Consider the following 27,141-nt stretch of genomic DNA (forward strand, 5'->3'; position numbering starts at 1 on the left):
TAGACCTTCTTGTTCTGCCTATTTAGACCTGAAATGTCTTATACAATGACCCCCTGAAAAGATGAGATCATTAGTAGCTCCTGGAATTTTGTGCAATTATCATTACCCTATGCAAGTATTCAGATTGGTTGACATTGTGATATTTTGCCTTGAGCTTACTTCTAGAAATCACATGGATTTCTGCAGAAATTAGAGGGGGGAAAAGCAAAAACCTAACATCCATACTCTTAGTAATGAATCTGCAAATGAAAAGTTATCTGAATCCAAGGGACTTTCATCACTGACAGTGGCGGGTCAGTAATGCTGTCTCTGTATATGTATACTCTGCAATTTGTAAAGTAAGTACTACTAACATTTACCATTCATCTGTAAGCACTTCCTACACTTGGACTGTTCACCTGGAGAAGGAGACTTTTTAAAGTCACTTAGGATACCTACTCATGTCTTTCTTTACTGCAAAAAAATAAGGCAGTGCTTACAAATTAAGTTGGTTTTAAATCCTTCATCCTGGGAGTCTTGAATTATTTGATATTCTACAACAACATATCAGAGCTACAAGGTACCACAGCCAGGATCTTGCTAAAATTTCAGCTTATTCTGGGTGGTGGGCTTTAAGTGCAAGAGTTGAGGAAGAAAGAAGTTCAGGGTAAATGTCTAGTGTCCAAGTTCTGACAGGCTTCACTTGGGAGAAGTGGGTCTTGAGTTGGTGTGGAATAAAAAATAAGAGTTTTAATTTCATTCTGGTTCTGAGTGACTGAAAAACCTTCCAAAACAACTGCCATGGTTTACACCATTTTGATTGATCTCTCTTACTTTTATTACAGCCCAGAGTGAGGAAGGTAGGACAGAAGTGAAGAAAAAAATTTCTATCACACCTTCTTCCCCAACTCTGGGAGTAAGAGCCCATCATCAAGTTGGTTCAACTGGAGGATAAGCCTACCCTCTCAGGCAGGACGATGTTCCTCAGGAGAGGGCACTGATTATGTTATTTTGGCAAGACTTCCACAGTATTACCTTTTATTACTTTAAAAGACCCACTCAAATAGTCCCATTTAAGAAGGACTCTAAGGTCCCTGCAAGGAACATCATGGCTTCAGAGGAAATGGCATTTTGGAAAAGCATCGTGAAGTCTTTAAATAATTAAGAGGCAGTTAGAACAACAGAGTAGGGACACGAATTCTAGGAAGGCCCCACTACACAAATGGACTGTGTTCTCAACATTTGTTTGGATTGGTTGTGTGGCGCTCAGACCATGGTTTCCAGCAGAAAACAGTGTTAATCTGCCACGCTATTCACAGAGCTGATTTAATGTGCACTGGGACTGAAATACTGTCTTTTGCTAACAAAAATGGAATTATTTGCAATGACAGATTCAGTAAAACAAACGAATCACATTATAAAGATTTCATACCTTTCCCTAAAAGTTAATATTTCAGATAAAACTAATTTAGTTATGAGAAGCGGCTAGAAATTTGTGGATTCTGAGAGGGCTTTGCAAAATCAATGGTACGGACTCTTTATTATACATAATTTAAAGCTAATTGCTTTTGCTTTCCCTGATGAAAGGATAGCGTTATTATTACATATACTAGTCATGGTCTTTTTTTGTTTGTTTGGCGGGGTGGGGGGACCACACGATTCAAAAGTAGCTTTTTGTGTGAGAGAATTGAGCAACTTTTAAGGGAAAAGAAAAGGGTTAAGACACTGTTCAATATTTGAGTGTGGAGAAGGTTGCCTGAGGTAGACTTCTTTGATGTCTGAATGGTGAATAGAAAAAAGCGAGAGAAAGGAGAAATGAGGTTTGCACCACAGCTCTGGGGAGAAGATGGTGCAGACTTCAGGTCAGATGCTTCCCTCTGCACTGGTCACTAGGTGGCGCTGCTCACTCAGGACAGCTCAGGGGCTAGGCGGAGCCCGAGTCTAGCGGAGGACAAGGCAGCAGGAAAACGTTCCTACCGGCAGGAAGTTGCAGTCAGGTCTCCTAACTCAGAAAACGCCTCAACTTTCTACCAAAGCTCAGCCTCGCTGAATCAAACTGGCAATTCCACAGCCCCCGCTTCATTTGTCTTTGTCTGCATCTTAATGAAAAATATACACTGTGGAATTTAACATTTAACTGAACTCTAAACTCCTGTCTTCAAATAAAACCGTCATTCCAAACCGCAGTGATTCCGATTCTGGCTTCAGTGGTTAAAGTTTCACACGAACATCTAACAAAATGTCTTATTTTTAGACACTTACTTCCTCCACCTGTAAATTTTCTTTTGCAGCTGTAATAAGACTTTAAAGTAACAGTTGGTTTAAAGTCAGTTTCTAGTCCTCTCCAGTGGAAAAATGAACTCAACCCTCCCTTCTGTTTGATACATCTTTGGGTGCAGGCCTAAGAAAGTCCTCTTGTAACTGCCAAAAATCAGTTTGTGCCAAGACCAACTCAGCGACATCACAGGGAAATTCTAGCAAATATAGCATGCCACCTAACTCCCATTTCAAGTTTTGGGAACTATTACCCTAACTCATAGAAATCATTCTCCAAACCCACCTATAATGAGGGTGCATTCGTGGATCACATCCACATCCAGAGGCTCTTGGGGGCACTTCCTTTGCATATGTACTTAAATCTTTTTAAAGCGGTAACAATGCTGCTCGTCTCAGTGTGTAATGCATTTCCCTGCCTGTCTTCAGTTTGCCAGAAAGACTCTGGTTAAGTAACTGAACCAATGGCCAAAATAATGCCGTCTACAAGGCATGTGATATTTGTTTCTAGTGGTGGGAGGTACTAAGACGAGCAATGACTTAGTCCTGTTTCTCTGTGGTTTTCTGGCAAGAAATAATTCCAGGGCTCACTGTCCTTTCTTGGTGAAGTGAAGTGCGGGAAAGCTTACAGGTTGTGGTGAGAAAGACAATCTCATGACTGCCCCCTGAAATGGCTGCTCCCCACGTCCTGCATTCCTTACAAACAGATCTGATTGTCTAGCAGCAGCAATGCATCAACAGCATTATTTAAAAAGGTGTCTATAACCACTGAAGCTATTAAACTTACCGGTTTCCCAAACTCCAATTCCGAAAAGAATTTATACCAAGGTTCATTCTTTAAATCTATCTCTTCTGGGCTTATATCCCGACTCTATAGGGGTTGGTGACAGGGAAATGGAAGAGAGAGAAGGATAACATTATGCAGAGATTACACAGGAACAGGCCAGTAGAGATGCAGTGGTTTCCCGGGCTATACAGCAACCGTATCCAATAGCAGCAATCCTCCATTTTACGGACATCAGCAAAAACCAGGAGCTACAACAGGTGGGAGACGACGGGTTTATAAAAACAGAGAACCGGGGGCAGGAGCAGTGAGTGACTCATTCTCAGCCCTGAAGCAGAAGGCACACGGGCCATGGATGGAGAATTCTGCACCGCACTGCTGCCTTCCACAACAGACCGGAATATGGGCACAGTCCTCAATAACTGTACCGTGGGACACGAGAAAGCCCGTATTTCCTCTTTACGAAGAACTGTTAGTGAGCAGCAAATAACCTGGTGAGCACACCAAACATTTAGCAATCTACGCCGGATGAGTAGAGCAAATAATTTGTATTGGCTAGTACAGTTTTAGTACTTATTTGCAAAGCCGCCTTGAGGGTTTTCAAAATAAATGCAGATACCAACACTTTATAAAAGCCAATTTGTTAATACTGCATCTTTAATGGCACATGAGTAGGTGAGAAATCACGTCCCATACACAGTACAGGGAAAGATGGTGTAAGTAAAAAACAGAGGACACAAGTGCAAAAACATTTTAAATGAGCATCCATGGGGGAGAAATACAGACAGAATATACTTTGCGTTTTCACAAATAAATGTCAAAGAACTGGGAAAAATAAAGAGAGGGAAAAGCTGAACAAGACAGACAACAGAACAGGGGGGAGAAAACTTCTGGATTATGTTGCAAAAATAAGTCAGATATCTCAACTTCATACAACTCTAAAAGGCAGTTCACATAGACTGATCATTTGATTCCATGGGATTTCATACCAACTCAGATCTTTATAAAGTTTTAACACCTCACTCTGCAGAATAACATGTGTTTCTGGAAATAATTAGTTGGAGAATGACTGCCTGGAAAGCAAATCACGTTTCCCCCTCATATACTAGAGATACCCGTTTGCAGCAGACAAAAGCATTAGGGGCTCATGGCGTCATGAAATTCATCTATGTAGACACACTTCAAAGTACCTTGGCAGTCACTAAATGAGAGAGATATGGTGATTTTTTTTCTGACAACAATATGAAATAGAAAAGGCATATTCTGCACCAAGATTGAAAACAATATCTAATAAACATCACTCCCTCAGCGTCACGACACGTGGAGGAAATGGCCACATGTTCCAAGCCACTGCTTCACGGAGTACCTCCCGGGGGACACGTTTCTCTTCACGTTCTGTTCACAGGCCTCTTGCCATTTGTAGAAATGGCTGTCAACTTTCTTTGCGACCCTGACCAATCCCTTCTTCTAAAATCGTTCAAAGGGTCTTCACTGTTATTTCTATTTTTGTTTTAAGAGGAGGAAGACGTGGCAGAGAACTTTTCTTTAACTGAAATGCACTGAATAGAAGTCAGCTGGAATCAGAGGGAAATGCCTACTGAAACAGAGTCTGCCCTCTTGCGTCCAGATTAAAATCTCCTCCACTGTCTTTAGGGACTCAGGGGCTGAAATCTCAAAGAATCCAGTGATTCTGAAATGATGTAAAATAAAGACTCCAAACAGATTCTTAATTTTTTTGGTGAAATGAGGCACAATAGCTATAAGGACACAAGTATTCAGGACGGACAGCTCAGACACTGGGACATGTTAGGTCCTCATATGATGGGAGTTTCATGAAACCTATTTCACGTTTACTATTTTTGAACACTATGTATAACCGCTCCCTGGGAACAGGTTAGGTTTCTCTTGTTGTTGTTTTAAATAAAATGTACCAACTCTTTCAGGAAATGGCCTGAATGTCTTGGTACTCGGTCCTGAAGGAATTAGCCCATTTTATTGCTGAAGGTTGCTTGCAGACTGTTTTTACTGCAAAGGCTGACACTGTGCTGAGAACTGAATCAGGAGGCGTGTCAACTGCGTGGGCCCAGAGCGGCTGCCCGGAGAGAAAGTGAAAGAGGTGATACCGCACGGCACTAACATCTGCGTTTGATTTTGTCATTAACTCGGCCGTAGATCTGATTATGGAACGGACAGACAGGAAACGTCCTTCTAGATGCACAGCGGGAGCTCTGTCCCGGCAGGCAGGGTGGATTCCACAATGCCAGGCTAAGTTCTCTGCTACTGTGGGCTATGTTCCCCAGCTCGGCAAAATCCTGGGAAAAGGCGGGTGACCTGCCAGAAAAATGCCTGATTCTCCTTGAGGATGGTTTTGCTTCTTGGATGGGAGCCAGAGACTAGTTTCAATTTTTAATTAAACAATCTGAATGTGGTACGTTTATGTGCATAGCACTTTGTAACGTTCATATAGTTCTCTTATACATTATACCACACTTGGTCCTCTCATTCGATACTTCCATGAGTATGCAATCCTACTCAGTACTCACTTCAGTACTTCAGTAACGCTGGCAGGCCAAACAATACTTCTATCTTACAGATGAAAACACCGAGGCTCTGAAGAGGTAAAGGACTTGCCCCAAGATATCTGAAGGCAGAGTCAGAATTTGAACTCAGGCCTTCCAATTCCGAGTCCAGTGCTCTGTACAATATATAACTTCTCCTCTTCATAATCCTGAGAAAGAGGCAGACCCTCTGCGTTGGCAGAAGACCTGAAGCTAAAATAGGGGTAACTGACAAACTTGAAAAACCAGGAAGGAACTCAAAGTGACCATGTACCGGGAAGAAACCCCCTTGTTTTATACATCCGAATCCATATGGTGTCTGTAATTACTATTTTAATATCTGTCCTTCCCAATACACCCCTGTGGGAGCAGCAGGGACCCCAACCTCTAACCCAGGGCTTGGCACATAAAAGTGATTCTATATATATCTGTTGAATCGAGCAGAAGTTCTGGAACGGACTGTGGAGCAAAGTAAAAGCGACAAAGCCTGAAAGAGTCCATTTCTGACAAAGCAGGGCCTGACTGCTAGATCTCCAATCCGGAGGCCAGAAGACAAGACAATGGACTCAGACTATGTCGAAAGGGGGGCTCTGGAGTTATGAAGAACATCACAGGCGTTTGTCACGTGGCTGAAGAGGTCGTAAGGCTGTAAATCTACTGTGGGAGATTCTGAAGGTAGCACAGGGTTTCCTCTGCCTGCGATGGTTCGGGTTTGTTCCAGGGACAAGGCAAGCTCTTCGGCAGCCTTTACCACCAACCCTTCCTGCAAACAACAGGCAGATGTGCCTGTGAGGCTGCCATTGAACTGGGCAGGCTGAAGCAGACAGGAGCACTTCAAATTGGAAAAACAAAACATTTTTCCCCTCAAAAGGAGTTGTGCATTTCTGAGAGCAAATTCAGATTCTGTATCTGTCACTAGTTAGCATACTTATCCAGAGTGAACAAGACAAAAGTGTGTGTGTGTATGCGGTGGTTGGGGTGGGGTTGGGAGGTGTCCTCAAATTCTGGCAAACCAGATACTGGATGCCAAAAAGCAAGCCACACGGACACATTCCAACGTTTCTGTTCACGTGGCAAAAACAGCAGGAAAAAAATTCAAAAAAGAAGGGACTAATTCAACTACTGGGAAGAGTAGACAGTAAAATGCAGATCTGGCTAAAATTTCTCTCTAAAATGAAAGACTTCACTTAGGAAGAACAGTGCTCAAAAGTGAAGAATATTGAATTAAGTCGCTGGCCATGGTTGCTTCTCTGTGTCCCGCCCTGGGCCTTCCCCTCCCATCACTGGGCTGGCCCAGGGGCCTGAACACCACTTTGCAATCTGGCATGGTCACTGCAACTGTCCAGAGGTCGCCGACGGGCACCACTCTCACTTCCCAGGGGTTCTAACCATTGTGGTATCAACGAGAAAAAACTATGTTGGTTTTTTCTCTTAATGCTGATAGTGGTCAAATTATTAGGAACCAAGGAAAGGAGGGGGAAACGGAAAAATTGAAGGAAGGGGCAGGCCCTCCGTTAGAGCAATGACCACCTAGGAACAATAGTATCGCCCAAACAAAAGCACCCAAAGGGCAGTGGAGTCTCTGATGTCACTAAGTGTGTGGACCCATAACAGTGCATCCTGGCCTGTTATTCAAGTATCAGGAATATTCCCAAAGCACCTGTGTGTGGAAGGCTAACTTCGGTGCCTGTGATCTTCTCACAGGAGAGAATCCCCAGGGCAGGGTGGGGCCAGAGGCATAATTCTCGGCTCCTTTCTGAACTTTTTGCTTAAAATAACTGTGGTGCACAGCAAACGCTAAAGAATGACAATTCTAAAGCGTTTCTGTGAACTGTTGACCTTTCTTCCTAATTAAAATTACTTTCTCCCTTTGTGCTTTTAAAGATGTCACATTTTTATTTTAGTAAAAGTCAAATCAATTATTACTTAAAACATGTAGGGCAGAAGAGGTGGAGGGAAAATAATTTGAACCTGCATTTCAGAAGCCTACTTAATCTGTTCTCAGTTTGGTAACAGCATTTTAATAAAAACCAATCCCCAGCATGATAATTCCATCCTGCTGGCACGGCTGAAGGGCTGCAACATTTACAGAGCTTTGGAGAATCCCTTTAACCATGATCAGAATTCTCAGCCAGCTTTCCTAACGAAGGGTGAATAAAAGGAAGCGTGAGTGGCAGATATGAAACTCATCAGTCTGTAAAAATTCTTGCCCGTTTCACAGAGGCAGCTGCTTTCCCAGGGTGGTCGTCTATGCCCAGACAGGCCATTTCTCCCACTTACAATTGCTTGGTGATGTGAACGTGTGTAGAGAATTAGAAACCAGATTGTATATGAAATTCGTTCTCAATTGTGCACTTGTCAGAAAAGGAAGACCAACAAGACATATTCTAACAGCCTTGGTCTTTTCTTCCCAAGTCACAACATCATATTAATTATTTAGCTTTTAATGATGTGCTTGTAACTTCTACAAAATTTATACACATTCAAATAAGAGTCACCTAAAAAAAAAAAACCCCGACTTTAGCCCAGTTAGTAATAAGACTGATAAATTAATGGTTAGACGTTTTTAAGAAGACAGCAGCAAAATCAATCTTTAGGTTAGTAGAACATTTTAAATTAGTTCAAATCATGCACAAAAAGAACAACAAAGCATAATACGGCTTCTTTCAAAGCAGATTCTCAGGACTCATTTTATAAACACCTGCAGAAATGAAAAGGGTAAAAATACTTCATTTTTTCATTTGTCTTCGAAACATAGCGAGTCTATCTCAGGGGAGAAAGAATGTAATCCAAGTGCACAATGCATCCAGATTAAAGAACACGGCAGGGGAGACAAAAGAACTTTAATATACACATTACCATCTTTTCGTTGGTCAGAACAGAAGACTTGCCCGGCTGATAGTCGTAAATGCTTTTGGGCTCTGCACGGTATTTCCTTGTATCCACTTTCTTATCTGGGGGCTCCCAGTCGTTTCTGGAGAAAGAAAATCCTATTAGAGCTATTTTCATGAAAATTGGCATCCAACACGGTCTGACTTTGGCTGACTGCAGTCTAATCAAGGAATTTTTGTATCGGATGCATAAAATCGGACTCTGTGCAAAGCATTTAGTTGTGCTGGTTTCCTTCTCAAAATAACCAGTTACATCTCTGTGTTGGCTTCACAAAAGGCTTGAGGTGTCCCGTGCTCAAAACCGGGCACCAGACGTGCAGAGAATGAGAAGGGTGGGAAGCAGCAGCAGCAAAGCTGCTCTGAGCTGCTCTCAGGAGCTCATCATTCCCGGAACATGCCTGTGCTTCTCACTCCTGCTAGCACAGTGGGAGAGAACAAAGGTCCTGGAGCCCGTCAGCCATGGTTCCAGTCCCTGCTACAGCACTCGCTAGCCTGGTGAGCTGAGCCAAACACCTCACCCGTGGCTACTTCGGTTTCCTCATCTGAAAAATGGGGATGTTGGAGGGACTAAATGAGACAATGCATGTAAATCACTTAGCAGAGCACCAGGTCCACGGTGTAAGCACCGAATAAATGTGATTTGCGATTAATAACCATATTCTTCCCTATTCCACACCCTGCTCCAGGAGTCACCCAAATCACAGCCTTGGGTGCAGATACTTAACCTGAGCCAGCAATGGGTTCCAGAGGATACGTGAACCCTTGGAAGTTGTTGGCAAATTTTTAAGGCATGTACATTATTGCACTGTGAGTATAGTTACTTTTTTCCTGCAAAGCTACAAATGTCTCGAAGGCAGGGACAGTGATTTATAAATGCTTATTTTCCCCCACAGCATCTGGTTCAATCTACGCACAGAATGTACCCAGCAGATGCTTGATGAATGTACTTGAGTGTGCACCCACAAGGACTCAAGGGTATACCCAGCCTTCCTTTCAAATTAATTATCAAAACCCTGGGGCAGATGCCACTTGTGTATGCGTGGGACTCAGCCACTCATTTGTCTATGAAGATAGAAAAGGTGTGAGGTGTGAAACTGAGCGTGTATTTAGAGGGAAAAAATATTTAGTTTGGTCAGAGCCTTGTTGGGAAATGGTGGAAGAGGAAGCCCAAAGATGCATGGGACACCAGTCGGGATGGCATAAAAAGGTTGATCCATCAGGAACAAGAACTCAACAGAGAAAAGTGGGTCATTCAGCAGAGCTATTAGGAGATGACGAACACCATCATTAGAAGCACTCCAAGCCTTCCTTATCTTTCAACGATACACATTGCATAATTATTAACAAGTGTGGCTTTGGGGCATCTGGGTGGCTCAGTGAGTTAAGCATCTGACTCTTGATTTAGGCTCAGGTCATGATCTCAGGATCGTTTTTGAGCTCAAGCCCTGCATCGGGCTCTGTGCCCAGCGTACAGTCTGCTTGAGATTCTCTCTCCCTCTCCCTCAGGCCCTTCCGCTGCTCGCTCATGTGAGCGTGCATGCATGTGCGCTGACTCTCTCAAATAAACAAAGTCTTCAAAAAAAAAATGTGGCTTCATTTTAAAATTATATTCTCTGGTATGGACCCTGTCAGTATGCACAAAGTGTATGAAAACACATGACAAATTTTATAGCTTAAGATTTCTCTTGTGAGAAAGGTAAAGTCATGACAATTACAAAGCCAACGTTCAATAAGCCCATACTGTGAGCCAGACACTACTAGAAATGTTATATGCATTATCTTGTTTTATCCTTCAACATCCTAGGAGCATAAAATGCATCCCCACTTAACAGATGAGGACACGGAGACTCAGAATAAGTCACAGGGATTCAAAATCGGGTCTGTGTGACTCTCGCCTCTAAGACTGCCTGACCCAGCAGAGAGAGTGCCCTTCAGTGGTGGCTTGGGTATGAGAGCCCTAACTCTCAGAGGTGATTGTGGGTGAGGGAGCACTTACCTTTCTGGGCTTGATTTCAGTGAGGAAGAGCGGGCTGGGAGGGGAAGCGTGGCCGACCTCTTAACCACCTTCTCACCATCGATGCAGCTCATCTCACTTTTTGAGCGAGGCACAGAAAGGGGAGATTTTGCTGGAGAAGAAAAGTGGGTACAAAAGACTTGCAAAAACTGAGGAAAACCAAAAACTGGAAGATGTGTTTCCTTACCCACCACCCTCTGTTCCTCCCCTGCAAGCAGAAAATTCTACATCACTTACTGTCTTCAGAAAAGGAGTACCGAGGTGAGTACAGATCTGAATCATCATCTAGTGAACAAAACAAAACGTGATCAGGAGAATCCAGCTCAGGTAAGAGAACTAAGTGACATGTCCCCCCACTTGCACTGTCCTGCACTGGTGTCCAGCCATTCCGGGAGCCCGACAGACAGAGGAGGGGTTGGAAGCAACACCACCGCAGACCCCATCTGAGAGCCCACCCAACCAAACAGGGTCTGCCGACCTGCAGTCCGGAAGGTCCATTCATGACACCTGGGGGCTGACTGCCACCTGACACCAAGGAAGCATGGGGACAAACAGCCAAAGGTCCTCCTCAAGACAACTTCCACAAGCAAAGCGAGAGCACAGGGTCCCCAGCCTGGTTGGAAACGGGTGCAGAGAGAGGTCCCCAGATGCTCACGCTGAGAGTCTCTGGTCTAGCCTGCTATGTTCCCAAGGGTCCAGCAGCCCCACTACCAGATGGGCTGGGGGAGGCCCAGGGATGTGGTTTCAGCTGCCCACCTCGACTGTGACCTGTTTTATATGCTGTGGTTCCATACACAATACCATTTATCCAACAGGGGCTTCGGCTAAGGAAACGGGCTGAGGAGACCCTCCTAGTCACTTGCTTTGACCTCAACCTGCTTCCTGGCGACACAGCGCACACTGGCAGGTCTGCTCGGGCTCAGTGTCTAAACGGTGACTCTGGAACCAATCAAACTCGCACACGGTTTTGTGGGACTGCTCTGCAAGGGCGAGGCACACGTCCCTCAATACAGAGAACCCCGGGACACGGACACTTGCAGAACCGAGATGAGAGCTGAGCCCCTCATGCAAGTAGCCGCTCCCAACTCAAAACGAGAGCACACGGACATTTACCGAAATGGATTTTTAAACTGGAACTGTCCTGAGCATACAGGATATTTAGTCACTAGGTCCATGATAATTCCCCCCAATGCACTTCTCCAACAAGAGTCAGGCTGCATCAGTCAGCCTGTCCCATTTTCTAGTATCTTGTCAACCCAAATCCAGAATTCTTGAAGATGAAACGAAGACCCAACTCCTTCCCTTAAAATCTGTACCAGCTTTAACAAAGAACACGAAGTAACCTGCAAACACAAGCCAAAGAATCCAATGTCACATGTTGACTAAGCGTTAATCAAGTCCTGTCTCTCTGCAAATCATTCTAAGTTTCAGAGCATGAAAGGCCGGGATATTTTGTGAGGTTTAAATAAAACNTTCAGAGCATGAAAGGCCGGGATATTTTGTGAGGTTTAAGTAAAACTAACACTGCTATTATTTTCAGTATTATTCAAAGATGGCTTCTCCGGCGGGTTCCCCTGCCCCGCCTTTTTTTAAAAAAATATTTTATTTATTTATTTGACAGACAGAACACAAGCAGGGGGGAGGAGTGGGAGAGGGAAAAGCAGACTCCCCCCTGAGCAGGGAACCTGATGCGGAACTCGAACCCAGGACCCTGGGATCATGACCTTAGCCCAAGACAGCCATTCAACAGACTGAGCCACCCAGACGCCCTCTGGTAGCCCTTCTTATCCCCTCCTCTCCTCTCCCTATTATCTGCCTAGGGTCTCCTCCCAGCCCAAATAAAGGAAAGGTATCAGGTACCAGTTATCTTTCCTACCCTTCCTCCCTCCCTCCGCTTCAAGGATTAGAACTAGTCGATATCAAAGTTGAACAAGACTTGCCGTGCTATACATGCAATGATTTATCTTAACTTTTGAAAATAGGGCAGAAGAGGTAAAATGAGATCTAGAAATGTATTTTTGGAGTACTGTTCTGAAGAATTTTGTCTTGTCTGTTTTTGTTTTTTAATAGAACTTTTGATTATCCTGCTGAAAACCATGATGTCAAAGAAAACTAAAAATCAGCTCTGACTGCAGAAATTTGACTAGAAAAATGGTGGCTGCCAAATGAGGAATTAGCTTACTTAGCAACCAATGTATGTACTGCTTAAAATCCAGCCTAGCATTTTAGCTCAAAACCCTCTATCTCGGAATCATGGAATGACAGCCTATCAGTAGACGGTAAGGTCAGGGTTAGTTTGTAACTATTACCTGGTTCTTGACATAAGAAGCAACATTTTCATGGGGGAAACATGGCATTTAAATATTCAAAAAAATGTTTGAAGCCTAAGTTCTTTAAACAATTTTTTCTCCCCAGAGCTTCTCTATGTAGAAACCTGGAAGATTTGTTAGAAGGAAATGAGAAATAGTTCTTGAAAGATGAAAAAAAAAATAGCACAGCTTGAGGAGTTAAATAATTTATGTATTTTGAAAAGTAGGAGAAAAAAACAGGGGTGAAGGCAACAGACGTCGGAATGACTGAACGCTCTTAAAGCTACTTCTTACTTGCTGGAGGTGGAAAGATTAGTGCCCCAGCTAAGGCCAACTCGGGGCAGGAGCATGTCTGGGGAGCAAGCTCTTCATTTCTCTGTGTCCATGGGATCCGAGTTGGACACGTGGATTTCAGTTCGCCTTTGAGGACGGCAGACTGAAGTTCCATGGATTCAACAGAACACTAATAATCAGGGCAGGTCCCAGAGGATGTAACATTTAATTGTCGATGTTTGCCTTACAAATCTAATGTAAGAAAATTTTACCTCTGCCTATGAATAAAAACAATAGCAGTTTCCATTAAGTGACTAACACTGGCTGGTAGTTGACTAATACCATCTCACTCATCCTCCCGAAAACTCCCGGAGGTGCGTAAATCTCTCAACTCACAGACACGGAAAGGAGGCCCAGGGAAGTTAAAAGAATTTGCCCTTAGTCACACAGTGAGAAAAAGACAAGGCAGGAACGGACTTAAGGTCCTTCGACTCCACTTCCCTGTGCTGCCTCGAAGCCCCGTGACAGGGACGAGGGGCTTTGTTCTACTCTTCACCCCAGCCTCATCTACCCAATCCTGGGGAAAACTGTGGCTCTTCTCATAATTTTTATTGTGCAAGAGGCAGGGGAGAGTGTTGTTTTGAAACTCAAGTCGTGCACCACAGTGTTGGCCATACTGATTTCCAGCCCTTGAAGCCTTTGCTCTATTTTTCTGCATCATCCCCTCCCTGGTGAGGCTCAAGCAAGTTTTCTTTCTTTTTCTTGTAAAGATTTTATTTATTTACTTATTTATTTGAGAGAGACAGAGAGAGCAAGTGATAGCACAAGTAGGGGGAGAGGCAGAGGGAGAAGCAGACTCCCCACCAAGCAGGGACCCTGATGTGGGGCTCGATCCCAGGACCCTGGGATCACGACCTGAGCCAAAGGCAGATGCTTAACTGACCGAGCCACCCAGGCGCCCCTTAAGCAAGTTTTTTGAGTTACCCACTTCCAGTTTTGTGCTGCTTTCCAGGGACAATGGGTAAAACTGAGTCACTCTCGCTACATCACCTACTTGCTGTTTCTCTTGCTTCCTTCTCCTGGGAGGGTAAGTACACACTGGGGTAGACGTACATGACGTTAAAAATACCAATGAACGGGAAAACTGGGTACAAGGATCACTCTTCTGCATTTCTGCACACTAGAGTTAGCCAAATGGAGTATATGTTTTTAAGCACAGTTAAGACACAGTAAACGAAACGTTTTTCAAGACGTTTGTGAACACGGACATTGTCTACGTCTGAAATGTGGCCATTATGATTCCTCTAAGGGTTCTTTAACACTATGCCTTAGGGGGCTCAGCTGAGTTGGGATCTTGTGATTGCCGCTCCTAGTGGAGCCACATGCTGTCGGTGCCCCTTGGGGCCTTGGCAGAGACACCCAGAACTTCCGGTGCCAGCAACTTCCAGGAAGCTCTAAGGCTCAGCGGGATTTACTCAGGGTGAACAATCCACTTCTGGAACCCAAAGGCCCCTGCTGGGCTCCGATGTTTACACACCAGTGACTGCCCTCTAGGCTTTGGCAATCTATCCTTGGAGGCTCGATTTGGGGACGGCTACTCTCCTAAAGCTGCCGGGAAGCACACAATTGCTTTTTCAACCACAGTGACTTCAAATGAACTTCTAAAAAAGCCTTTTTCTGGATTTTGGGGGGTTTCTTTTTTGAGAATTTATAACGATCTTAAAAACACTGGAACAAGTGCTGGTTGAGAATGATATTTTATAAAAAATATGTAACTGACTAAAATGAGATGAACAAAAAGCAGTATTTACATAATCACTTGCCTTTATCAATTAAATTTTAATTTATGCATTTCTGAGGCATTTAAACTTGAAATTATTTTTCTAACATCAGGAGCTCATTTTTGACACAATCTTTTTCTACTGTTCAAATTAATTCCTTCTCCTACTTTATTCCACACACTTAGGAAAAGAAAAGGGTAAAGGGGTCAAGACAGACACACACACTCACCCCACAAACAAAAACAGTCAAAGAAAAAGATGTACGCCGAAGTGAGGACAAAGTCTGGGTGGGATCGGAGAGGAAGAATCAGCAAAAGAAGAAATGGGGCAAGGTGGTCAGGAATCGTCCAAGGAGCCCAGGGAGACATTCCCAAAGCTGCCTATGTTCGGTTAAAGGCAAATTTTAAGGGATTGGGGGGGGGAAATCCACAAAGGGTATAGAGTAGCTATAGAACACAAATTCAGAAAAAAAAAAAAAAGAATCTGAAGGAGAAGAGAACGAGGAAGAGAAGGAAAGAAGGAAAAGGAGAAAGACTTGGGGAGGACCAGAGGGCTGGAACAAGACTCACCGTCCTCATTTCCAGCGGCATTCCTGGCCTGTGGAGCTGGAGAGGGACTGACTGCCACGCTCTCCCAACTACCCTGCAGGCCAGTCTAAGACTGCACTTGCTGGGCGGAGCCCCCCTGCCTGGCCGTCCTCAGGAGAGCAAAGGTGACTGCTGCGGGCAGCCTGGCCCCGCCTCCTCTGGGCAGTGCGGGCTGCAGCCGGGGGCAGGAGGCACACAGAGCCTGGCCAGGCATCTTCACAATACAACTATTTGCTTGAACTCGAGCAAAATAATTCTTAGAAATCCTGTAAGGCCAGTAGAGGATTACTTTAACTCAAATACTGACGTGCCTGGGAGTAATCAGCCTCCTAAATCCTTGTCCTGGCATATCCTCGTCTAGGAATGAGGAGAAAGGTCAATGAGACAGACCAATGTGGCATGATGTGTCACCACGACTTGGGGACGCCTTGAGGTGGTGTCTTGAGACACTTCACCAGGAGGTGGCAGTGGTCACCATCGGCCTGACTCCTGGAAGCAGCATCCGAAAGCAAGAGGAAAAGCTGACTCTGGGACTTCCCCCTTGGCCGACAGGATAGCCGCCTACCCTGCAATGGCCAAATGTATTCTCACAGGCCACAGACCGTGAAATAACACACCAGATACTTGGTTTTGCGCTGATCTGGAGGCATCATTTGAAAAGCTCTGCCATTTTGTGGACACAAAGCATGTTGAGAGAGCCAACATCATTTGGCCATGTTCAGAGTGGGAAGGCTAGCTCTTTTGAATCTATAGTCCTCCCTGGAATTCTAGATCCCAATCTCCCGGATTGCACTGGAGAGTATCTTCTTCTTGGAGGGTGGGAAGGGTGGTCCCCTCCATTCCAGTGTCCTCAGTCCTGGCCATGTGTCAAATCACCTGGGGATATTTCTTAACTACATACCCCCAGATGCCGTTCCGGGAGAAGCTGGCACCTGGAGTTAGGGGTCAGAGAGCATCAGCCACAAACACAGAGTGCAGCGCGAGAAGTAAAGGGATCAGAAGTGCAGCACAACAGAGTAAGAAAGAGCCCATGCTTGGGGGCCCTATAGATCTGCGTTTAAAACCTGGTTCTGCTGCTTACTATGTGATCTTGCACAAATTACTTAGCTTTCCTGAGCCTTACACCCTTTATTGAAGAAATGAGGACTTACCTCCTGGCGTCCCTGCAAGGATGAAACAAGGTAACAGTTGTGATGCACTCAGCATGTGAGGCCTTGTATTCAGTAAGGGCTCAATAAATGGTGGTCACGGCAGGCGCTGTGGTGGTTATGCTGCTGCTGCTGCTGCTGTTGTTATTATTATTATTATTATTATTATTAATAGAATTATGCCTGTGAGCTGCTGAGGTCTAAGCCACCACACTGCTGTTTCCTAAAGCAGGAGGCGGGGAACAAGGCCGCAGCAGTGTGTCTGAGGCCTTTCCTCCCCAGCTTTGCTCCTCTCGCTCCTGTTCCAGGCAGACACCACGGGCAGGATGTCTGAAGACCCACGCTAGCAGTCCCTCCATGTCGGGGTGCAGCAGTGAGTTGGGCTGGCTCCGGTTGCCGTCAACAGTCCCTCTCCCCACCCCCCAAGTCTTTCTGACCGGACATCTCAGATGCTACAGAAGGACATCTCTCTGACTTTAGGAGAACAGAATGGAATTTATAGACAAGTAGCTTTGGGTCACAGAGGAAGGAATGATGGGGAGGAGAGGGTGGGTCAAATGAAGGTTAGAAAAAACCGAAAGTAATACTCATTTGCTTAGCCTTACTTGAAAGTTATTCCCAAAGGATTTCTGGTAAGTTATTTTTGATATGCTTTCTAGTGACCAGGGTACACAGTGAAATTTCAAGAAGTCAGTCTCCCAAATTCATTCTGCTCCTCCTCAGTTCCCTAGCCCCAATCTCTACCAACTACCTCATGAAACAAAGAGCAATCCACTCCTGTCCCACAGAGTGGTCTCAAAGATTGCAAAAAGATTAGGAGGGACTGTTCCCTGTTGGGAGTTTACAGGTTTCTTTCCAAGTATATTTTAAACTTCGCTCATTAAGATGTGATAATTCTGGGGGCGCCTGGGTAGTGCAGTCGTTGAGCACATGCCTTCGGCTCAGGGCGTGATCCCGGCGTTCCGAGATCGAGTCCCACATCAGGCTCCTCCGCTGGGAGCCTGCTTCTTCCTCTCCCACTTCCCTGCTGTGTTCCCTCTCTCGCCGGCTGTCTCTCTGTCACATAAATAAATAAAATCTTTAAAAAAAAAAAAAAGATGTGATAATTCTATTTATCTTCCGAAAGTCTGGTCAGGTTTGCTTTTTCATTATAGTCGGGGGGAAAAAAAAAAAAAAAAAAAAAGGTTGCTAAGCCGCCATAAACTTTCCCATAGTCTTTTACTAGTCAGGAGAATCAGCTTTCAGACACTTAGAAATACTTTTTATATTGTATAAACAATTAGAATTTAGACAGAGGCAGCGGCCCTTAGGCTAGGTTTTGATAGGTTTATTGCAAATAATTCTAGTTTCAAATTCTGAGTTCAAACAAAACAAAACAAAAAAACCTCAGCAGCAATAACAGTTGCTGTCCTCGGAAAGGACAGACTCTGGAATGACAGCTCATATTGCTCAGTAAAGCAGGCTATTTTTTAATGCTCATTAAAATCTATGGGTAGAACCCTGGCTAGGTGCTAATTTGTCCTTAACACCTTTCTTTGAAAAGCATAAATACTTCCCACATTAAGAAGGGCGTGCAGAGCCCAGGGCCACCTGTCAGAAGCATGGGGCTGAGGGGGCCCTACGAAAGCTCACAGACATCAAACCACAAGCCAGAGAGTCTCTGATTACTTTAAAAAAATGAAAAATAACAATTCTTTAAAGTGATCTAGCTCAAACATTTCCCTTATTTATAAAAAGCCTTCATGTGATTGAATACAACCTTCAGCAGGAGCAGGGGCGAGATGAAATCCACCCTATTTTTAAAAGATCTCCAGGGAAGAAGATTTCTTAGACGCTTGTGTTAAAGCCTAGTCATCTTGGTTATTATGAATCTTTTACGTTCAACCTAATTTCCCCCTTTTTATCCTTTACAACAATTTCATCCTTTCTGGTCTTTGAAAATAAAAAAAATATTAAGGTCTGCTTCCTACATTGTAGGTGACAAGTTACCGTATCATCCCTTACTGTTTATGCCTCAAGGCCAAATAACCCCAATTCCCTCTTGTGCCTGACTTGAAGTGTACCAAAAAGCAGATGGCATTGTTAGCCGGGGTTGCTAGGTGTGACAGCTGATGACGTGGCAGCTGGGGGTGTGAGGCCACGAAACCCCGTCTTCAGACCAACGGCTAGGCTGACCATGGAAGCTGCTGGCACTGTTCGCAGCAGGCCTATGGCATTCTTCCAGTCTGATGGACTCACTGTATTTCTCCACAGGACTTCTCCAGGTGGCCTTTCTCTGCTATGCCTTCAGGCTTGCCATGCATTTGTCATCTTCCCCAGAAGGGAGCCCAGAAGGAGGGTGCTGGGTTCTCAAGTCCAAAGGAAGCACCAATCGAAAATCGCATTTAGTCAAAACCACCCTAAAAAAAAAAAATACCCATCTCCCTCGCTCAGCTCAGTCAGTTGTTTCTTAAGCAATGATTTTGGCTAGAATCAGCACCCCGGGATAAACAGACCAGGTTACTGCACACCAGACAGATTCGTGTTGGAAGTGAGGCGGTCGCTGATTACAATGAAATCATTAGCATTGAGTTGGAAGCCTGGGTTTGTTTGGTAGACTTCTTTGCTTCCAAAACCAGACATAAAATGGTTGGAAACCACTGACAAGCACATCAAAGGGGGAACCAAAATGGAACCTGGCATTTTAACTAAAACTGTATCTAATGCATCCCAGGGTGTCCTTTCATATATGAGAAGTAATCAGTAAGAGTTTGGCGAATGAGTGAACGTACAACTTTACCAGTGACAAGGGCTGTGGAGGACGATCTGCTGAACTAATTAAAGCAGAGAAATACCAAGGGGGCGGGACAGGGCTGCATCCCTAAAACAGAACTGTGGTACCATGGTCCAAAGCCTCGCTCATCAGCATTCTCTAGATATATACTGAGGACCTCCTTCGCACCAGCGAGCTTTCCTCTGGCCTTCCAGACACACACTCTTGCAACTGCCACCACTCAGGACATAGTGCAAGGAAGGGGCCTTGTCGAACTCTCTGATGGATACGCACTTTTGAGAACAGAAGACATCTTATTCGTGGTGTGCTCAGTACTAACGAAATAAGTGAAGTTCAGAGAGCTCAACATCTCATCCTAGAAGAGCATTTAATGAAATTTCCCCTTGTATACCCCCTTCCACATCCCTCTTTCTGGGTCACTCATCCAAAGATCAGACAATCTCTGGGACTAGGGTAATTCTCAGGACAGTGCCTTTAAGTTACCTTTTAGAATCTTCTTTGACACCTAGACTTTTTGCTCTTAGATACAAGTGTGACCATCCTTCCCAGCAGGTCCAAATTCCTAGCCAGCAATTTCATGAAACATTTTCTAGCTTGGCCAAAACCCTTATTTTCAAGAGACATCATCTCCCTCCATGAATGAATCTCATACCTGGATATCTCTTTGGGAATTCCCTACCAAGGAGATATACCCCGAAGGTCCATGACAAGAGGGGCCCAGTGATGGGTTGTAGCACATATAGAAACTAGGTGATTCTTCTGTTGTTGACATTGGGCCTGTCTATCCATTGCCCATAGGCCATCATGACTGCCTCCCGAGTCACTGCCCAGCCACCAGCACCATGTGACCACCCCAAACACTGGCAGCTATTCCCAGAGCCCCACATGTTCAAAGCATTATAACCAAGCTATACTGGTTACCCCATTAGTCATGTAAACTCCAAGGGAACAGTATTAAAATCCATCTGATAGACTCGGGTCATACAGTCATCGAGGAGCGAGACTACACCACAAAACACAAGGTTGGGGAGAAGCAGATGATTGGGAGACAGCCCGTTAGCATCCAGAAAAAGCCCCAAGGTGAAGAAGAAAGTGACAGCACCAGTACAAAGAGAGGCACATGATTTTTCTTTAATTACCTTCAGATTTAGGACTAGGAGTAGATGCTGGAAACTGGTAGGTAGGAGTGTAAGGACTGTCCTCTGTAGCAGAGAAAAGCAGTGGATTTTGAAACTACCCACCATGAAGTGGAGGAGCTGACAAACCCGCAATTGACTCTTTTGACCGATTACCTACTTTAGTGTTATTAAAGCACACAGCACCACACTTAATACGAGATTAATGAATTAGAAAGGCCTTAGTTATTTTAATATAGCAAATCATGCAAACAAGTGAAATAAAATTTTCACCAACCAAAAAGGACTATAAAAACAAAATCTAAAGGCCAAATCTTATTCCTATAATGGAACTATAAGAATTAATTTAAGGCTAGGACAACAGATACACTGTCTAAGTTTATGGTACCTTCAGAATTTTGCTGGATTTCAGGAAGTTCGGGGAATTGGTACGTAGGGAAATAAGGGTTTTCTTCAGGAGTGTCTAGGCAGAGGAACAGGTTTGGGAGAGAGAATAGAGGAAGATACAAATGGAGAGAATGAACGAATAGGGATCCACACACAGTTCAGGCTCCTTGAATTTTGGAACATACTAAGCTTCGCTAAGTGATATGAAAGAAATTCAAATTGCTTTTAAAAATCCAGTCCTTTTGCCTGAATTACTGAGACACATCTAAAGAGACAATATCACTTTTCCTGTTGGACAAAGAATTACAAATACACAGGGTCTAGTAAGTGAGAGGGATTTAGCATAAAGCTTCAAGCTTCCAAACAAACCAGTGGATTCTTAATTTTTTTCACACCTGTGTATACCATTAGGGCATCAGGTTTCATTTAGAACCTGTAATTTGGGTTGAGTTAATCCCTCTAACAGGAGAGAAGTGATGTTGCCCATGGGACCAAATAACAGATTATTCACATATGCACCTGTGGCTTGGCATTTGTGCTGCCAAAGCCAAGTGTCTAGGTGAGAGAGACACAGAGTGCTGGGGGAGATGGACATCGGCTTGAGGAAGTGACCAACAGAACTGACATCACCCAATCAGAGACCCAGCCTTTGGTGTCACCACCATGACTGAGCTCCTCCAGCCAACCACAGTGGATCTACTCTCAGTTTAGAAACACTAAACACTGAACATCTCAGTATTTCAAAAGAGTTTGAAGAGAGGCACAGCCAGGTTCATTGTGAACATTGTAGGAGCTAATTAACAGTGATGTTAGCTGGCATCTGCAGCTAATCAGAGAGACCGGTTATTTGCGGCTTAGGCCGACACCGACTAGAATGCTTTTCCTTTGCCTTCATGTGTCATCTGGGCCAGGCGGCCAGACTGGATTTGGCCACAGGGAGCGACAGGATGCTCTGCCCATGGGAGGAGTGGTACCCTTCCCGCGGTGTAGCTGCATCCCTACCGATCAGCTGACTGGCAGCACAGGCAGATGGGAGCTGGTGGGGTCAGGAGCTGCCTGAGCACTGGCCTGGGGCTCTCCACCATGCTGGATCACTGCTGATAGCCCAGCGGGCCCCTGATTCGGAAGCGCTTCTCTTCAAGCTTGAGCGGGCTTTGGTGTGTCAGCTCCTGACTGACTCTCAGGGCTACCTGCCAAGTGCTGGCTCCCAGCTGGGGAAGATTATTTTTCATGCATTCTACTTCATAAGGCAGAATTTGCTCTCATTTGGACCCCGCAACATCCCTTGGAGGAAGGGAAGAGGGTTGAACAGAGAGAGGTCACATGAGTGCTTAGGGGACTGAATTCAGGTGAGACCAGTTTTCTCCACTCCCAGTTCAGTGCTTTCTCAACTTGCTCTGCCTACAAGGCAGTCATGGGCTGACACGGGGGGCTGCACCTGAAGCTGGAAGCAGATGGGAGTCAGAGCTGCTCACATCCCGGGCAGGCAGATGCTGGAGCACAGGCAGAGTGCTGGGCTCAACCTGCTGCGTCCCACAATATCTAGGAGGGAGGACTTGAGAGCTGACCTCAAATCCCACATGTGAGGCAGAGTGCAAGCGTTCCCTCCCTGCTCTGCTCTGCAGGTGTATGGCTGGGCTCAGGCAGGCTGGTGCCCAATGAGTTGAGTGTAAGGCTCAGTCTTCTGACAACCTAGCAAAGCAAGTTTAAGTCCTCACCACCACAGTCAACATACGAACACAGCATAGCTTCTACAAATGAAAATCAGTACCTCTGTTTAGTTTGTGGATCTGTTTAAACATGGTCTTGTACCAGTCTTTTGATCTCTCGGTGTTCTAGAGAAAAAGGCAAAGAGTAAAATAAAATGGAAATGTCAACACACTTCAGAACTTCTATGATCATGAAATCACAATGGAAAGTGACAACATCTGAGATCAAAACTCACGTAACTCTATACGTCTTGGTGATCCCACATATAAACCTTCATTAAAAGTGCAAAACTTTTGAGAAAGAATAGCCAAACCAAGGGGCCCCGGGGTGGCTCAGCCGGTTAAGCGTTTGGCTCTTGATTTCGGCTCAGGTCGTGATCTCAGAGTTGTGAGATCGAGCCCCACATCTGGCTCCACACTCAGCAGGGACTCTGCTTCTCTCCTTCTTCTCCCTCTGCCCCTCCCTCCACTCACGTATTCTGACTCCCTCTAAAATAAAATAAATAAAATCTTTTTTTTTTTAAGATTTTATTTATTTATTTGACAGAGATAGAGACAGCCAGCGAGAGAGGAACACAAGCAGGGGGAGTGGGAGAGGAAGAAGCAGGCTCATAGTGGAAGAGCCTGATGTGGGGCTCGATCCCACAACGCCGGGATCACGCCCTGAGCCGAAGGCAGACGCTCAACCGCTGTGCCACCCAGGCGCCCCTAAAATAAATAAAATCTTAAAAAAAAAAAGCCAGACCAAGAGATTCAGACTCCGCCTCACATGATGGTTAGGGGTGTGGGTTTGGGAGTCGGAGAGACTGCTCCATCACCCACAGGTTGTACAATCCCGAGTAAGGACCGTAATCACTCTGAGTCTCTGTTTCCTCATCTATGAAATGGTAATTCTATCCGTGTTCACCTTGTGAATGATGAGACTGCGCAGGCTGCAAGCAGTGGTGGCAATGACTGTCTGTCACAACTCCCTTTCCACTTATCACTATTACATACTTAGTGTTACTTAGGACCAGACAACAGTTCTTCCAAGGCTTAGCCCATTGCTGTTTCTCCTCCTCCAAAGGGACACAAAAAACCGTCCATTCGTTACATGGAGACCATGGAGAAACATACTGCAGCTAGTGTTCTGAGGGGTTCATGGAAAAAAGGGGATTCACCCTACTCCTGCTTCAAAGGCAGGCTTCCCTTGAATTCTGTGGGGCCTGCAGAAGGCTGGCACACCTGTGCAGAGGGGGACAACTGGGGCAGCCTGAGTTCATTCCGTGGCTCCTTTAGAGCTTCTTGCTCACTCGGATGACGGGAGTATCTCCCGTCCCCCAAACAACTTCTACCTGAACTCATCAACAGGGACCTGAGCTCCCCAAGGCTCTGTAATCCTGACCTACAACTTCTGAGCGTGCTCCACAGGACAAAAAAGGGAAGCTGGGAGACACCGCCCACAACATTCTCCCCTTGAACACGCACCAGCTTGAAGCGTTTCAGAAATTCTGCTGCAGAGAAACCGCTCTGCCTGTGTTCCACCCTGCTTTTCCCTCATAGTCACCTGAACCCCAAACCCTTTTCTCATGAGACTTATTAACACCTCACATGCTTTGGGGAAAGCTGCTGCACTCCTGAGCCCAGGACCAAGGTGGGACAGGAGGCCAGAGCACAGCTCTGGGAGGCTCTGCGGCCCTCAGCGGGTTTGGAGAGTGGGCAGTGGCAAGGATTTCCTCATGAGGCCTTTGTCAGCCGCAAGTAGGATCGCATGCACTCGGGTGTACACGTGTCACCAGCGTAAGAGGAAGCCTAGGTAGGACTTATGGGTCAGCATTCGTACCCGGAGTGGGATGCCCACTTCATCCATGGAAACATCGCTCAGGTCCTGAGCGCTCCTAGCCACCCGCCTGTCATCCTTTGCCTTTTTTTCAGTAGCCCTTCCAGGCGAGGTGGGTTTCTCCTGGGTGGGTGCCAAGTCCTGCTCCCCCACTCTTCTTTCTGAGACAAGATCTGGAAGCGAGAAACAGTCATTAGCTCAAGCAGCACTTCTGGTGGCTCTGAAGCAAACAGCCCCCAAACGATCCAGCTGGGGGAAGTGTGTTTGCTCACTCCCAATAGAATGAGTTTTACTTAGAGCATGGGCTGGCAGACTACTGCCTGGCCACCTGTTTTTGTAAAGTTTTAGTGGGACATAGCCACACCCATTCGTTTGTGTATTATTTATGGATGCTTTCAAGTTACAGTGGCAGAGCGGAGTAGCTGTAACAGAAACCACGGCTAGTGAAGACTGAAATATTTATCATCTAGCCCTTTAAATCGCTAAGTGCACATTAGAGTTGATGTGATTCAGGACTAGAGGTTAGAGAGAGTGAATAAACAGACAGGGTGTGGTCTACAGATTATAAAATCACTTCATACACTCTGTTATTCCAGGCCACGTCACTTCCTATGGAAGGCACTGCGGCTGTGCATGGCAGGTCCTGTGGTCGTGGGGGTGGACCTCTCAGAACACGGGCCTTCAAGGAGCTGATGGCCAGCAGGCAGAAAGCGCAAGACAGCCAGAGATGAGAATGAAGGATGACCAGGATGGATAGAGTCCGCATCCAACTTAGCTGAGGGACTTAGGTTCAGGGCTGATGTCTCAGAGGGAGCCACCCAAACAGCAAGTGAAGGGCGCCCCCATGGAGGGAACGGCAGCAGCAAACGCCAGAAGCCTCTGAACTACCTGGAGCCACACGAAGGCCAGGCGCTGTGCTCAGTCCTTCATATATGTTATCTCAGTTCATCCTACCAATAACCCTAGAGGAAGAAACTATTATCTCTCCATTAAAAAAAAAAAAAAAACAGTTAAAGGCACCAAGGCACAGAGAAGTTAAAGTGACCTGCCTAAGGTCACACAGCTGCCATGTGGCCACGCTGGGATTTAGACTAGGGACACCTGACTCCAGCGGTTCTCTCTGAACCACACCCTGTCATACTTCCCTCCAAGATGGCACCAAGGCTTCAAGCCTGGCCTGATCCAAACAGAAGTTAGTGAAGGGCCTAGGGTGGGGAAGGCAGGGAGAGATGGCTGCTTCCATTCAGACATGGTAACTCTGACAGTGAGACATCCAAGCAGAAATGCCCTCGAAGAAATGAGGCAGCGGAGCCCTGGTGAGGGGCCCTGGCAGGAGTGCCCTTCCCAACCCATCAGCATTAAAGCAACGGAAGAGGTCAGGGAGGAATAAGTGTGGGCAGAGTCAAGGGCTGACGTCACGTGCTGAAGGGTGTCACAGGGACAGGCTGAGGAGCAAAAGGGATTCCCCCAAAGGATGCAGGAGTTATTGGAGGGAGAGATGAACCAGAGAGAAACAGTGCAGTGTCACTGAAGCCGAGAAGACAGAATTCCAAGAAGTGGGTGATTCAACCCATGAAAGGAAGGAAGGAAGAAAAAGAATCTGAAGCAGAGAAGGGGGCATTCGATTAGGCAAAAGAAGAGTCATGGGATCACTGGCAGAGGGAGCAAATTTCCAAGGGCAATGGGTGGGTGCCAGGCTGCAGAGAAAGAGACAAACATGTGAGCAGAAGTAGGGAAGGAACCAGGGAGGGGGTCAGCATGCAGACAGACTACGGCAGATGGCAACCAGAGAGGTCAAGAGGTTAGGGGTCCAAAAGTTTTAAGCCAGGGGAGTGTAAGTCCTAGCAGCGATGCCCTCTCGGTGGGACTGAAGGGGAGCGAGGGGCACCTGGCACTCAGCAGTGTTCAGTCAGGATCTGTTCATTGACCGAGGGAGAGCTTCTCATCTCTGGGAAAGGAAAGAGTGCGGACGGCTGGCTAGAGACTAAGATCCAGCGGAAAGGAGGGGCCCAAGGGCGCCCTCGAGGTTGGCCCGAGTCAGAGATGTCCCCGAGTGGAGGAGGGGCTGGGGAAGTGGGGACACACTGCATCAGCAGGCTCAGGTGCTACTACCTTCACAGCCTGCCTGCCTGGTGGGGTGACCCGGCCGGGCTTTCAAACTGACTTCGAAACAAGTACTCATTCTGCAACCGCAGGATGGTTTCTAAATCTTTTGTGCAAGACCCAGCTCAGTGTATGCTTCAGACGACCCGATCCCTGGCATCAAAGCCATGAGCTTTAAAGGATGTTAAGACCAGACTGGACTCATGGAATGAGTTCTCATGCTCCCAGGCAATTACAACAGGAGGCCAAGGATTTGGCACAAAGCCTGGAAGTGCAGGGAGATTTCAAGTTACCAATGTTTACCCTTAATATGGCTCTGCTGAGCGTTTTCCTCCTGCCTGGAAAGGCCTTCCTAAGTGTCACCAGGAAGCAGCCGGTGAGGCTGGTTTCAAGCTTCACCTGCTGCTTGGAGGCGCTCACTCTCCTCACTCCAATGTCCCCTCTTGAGAAGTAGCAGCAGATCACAGACTTGCCATTCCCAGGGTTCCCAGACCCAGGGATTTTTTTTTTTTTAATTGTTAGGGCAGGTGGCTCTAACAACAATCACTTAACTGCAAAACTCAGGCTGACAGTCCAGTGATTTGTTCCGAAGCTGTCAGAATTCTTGGCTCCACAA

At 45.8% G+C, this 27,141-nt stretch overlaps 1 protein-coding gene across 47 annotated transcripts in view; it reads right to left on the minus strand.

Annotated features, from left to right (window-relative positions):
• The window catches only part of SORBS1 (sorbin and SH3 domain containing 1), a 221,890-nt gene that overhangs the window by 51,855 nt on the left and 142,894 nt on the right, over positions 1-27,141 (minus strand). For 17 of the 47 annotated variants that reach the window (XM_034662982.1, XM_034662981.1, XM_019808499.2 and 14 more), the window contains 8 exons: positions 24,426-24,595; positions 22,666-22,729; positions 20,896-20,970; positions 20,511-20,573; positions 10,738-10,785; positions 10,483-10,612; positions 8,455-8,569; positions 3,041-3,124 (listed from right to left, as the gene is read on the minus strand). In XM_034662982.1, the coding sequence (XP_034518873.1) occupies positions 3,041-3,124; positions 8,455-8,569; positions 10,483-10,612; positions 10,738-10,785; positions 20,511-20,573; positions 20,896-20,970; positions 22,666-22,729; positions 24,426-24,595 (749 nt within the window). The remainder of the gene's footprint in view (positions 1-3,040; positions 3,125-8,454; positions 8,570-10,482; positions 10,613-10,737; positions 10,786-20,510; positions 20,574-20,895; positions 20,971-22,665; positions 22,730-24,425; positions 24,596-27,141) is intronic. The other 30 variants (XM_034663008.1, XM_034663004.1, XM_019808489.2 and 27 more) reach the window with 4 other exon arrangements.

The sequence above is a fragment of the Ailuropoda melanoleuca genome, chromosome 6 (genome assembly GCF_002007445.2).
Source record: "Ailuropoda melanoleuca isolate Jingjing chromosome 6, ASM200744v2, whole genome shotgun sequence".
Classification (NCBI taxonomy): Eukaryota; Metazoa; Chordata; class Mammalia; order Carnivora; family Ursidae; genus Ailuropoda; species Ailuropoda melanoleuca.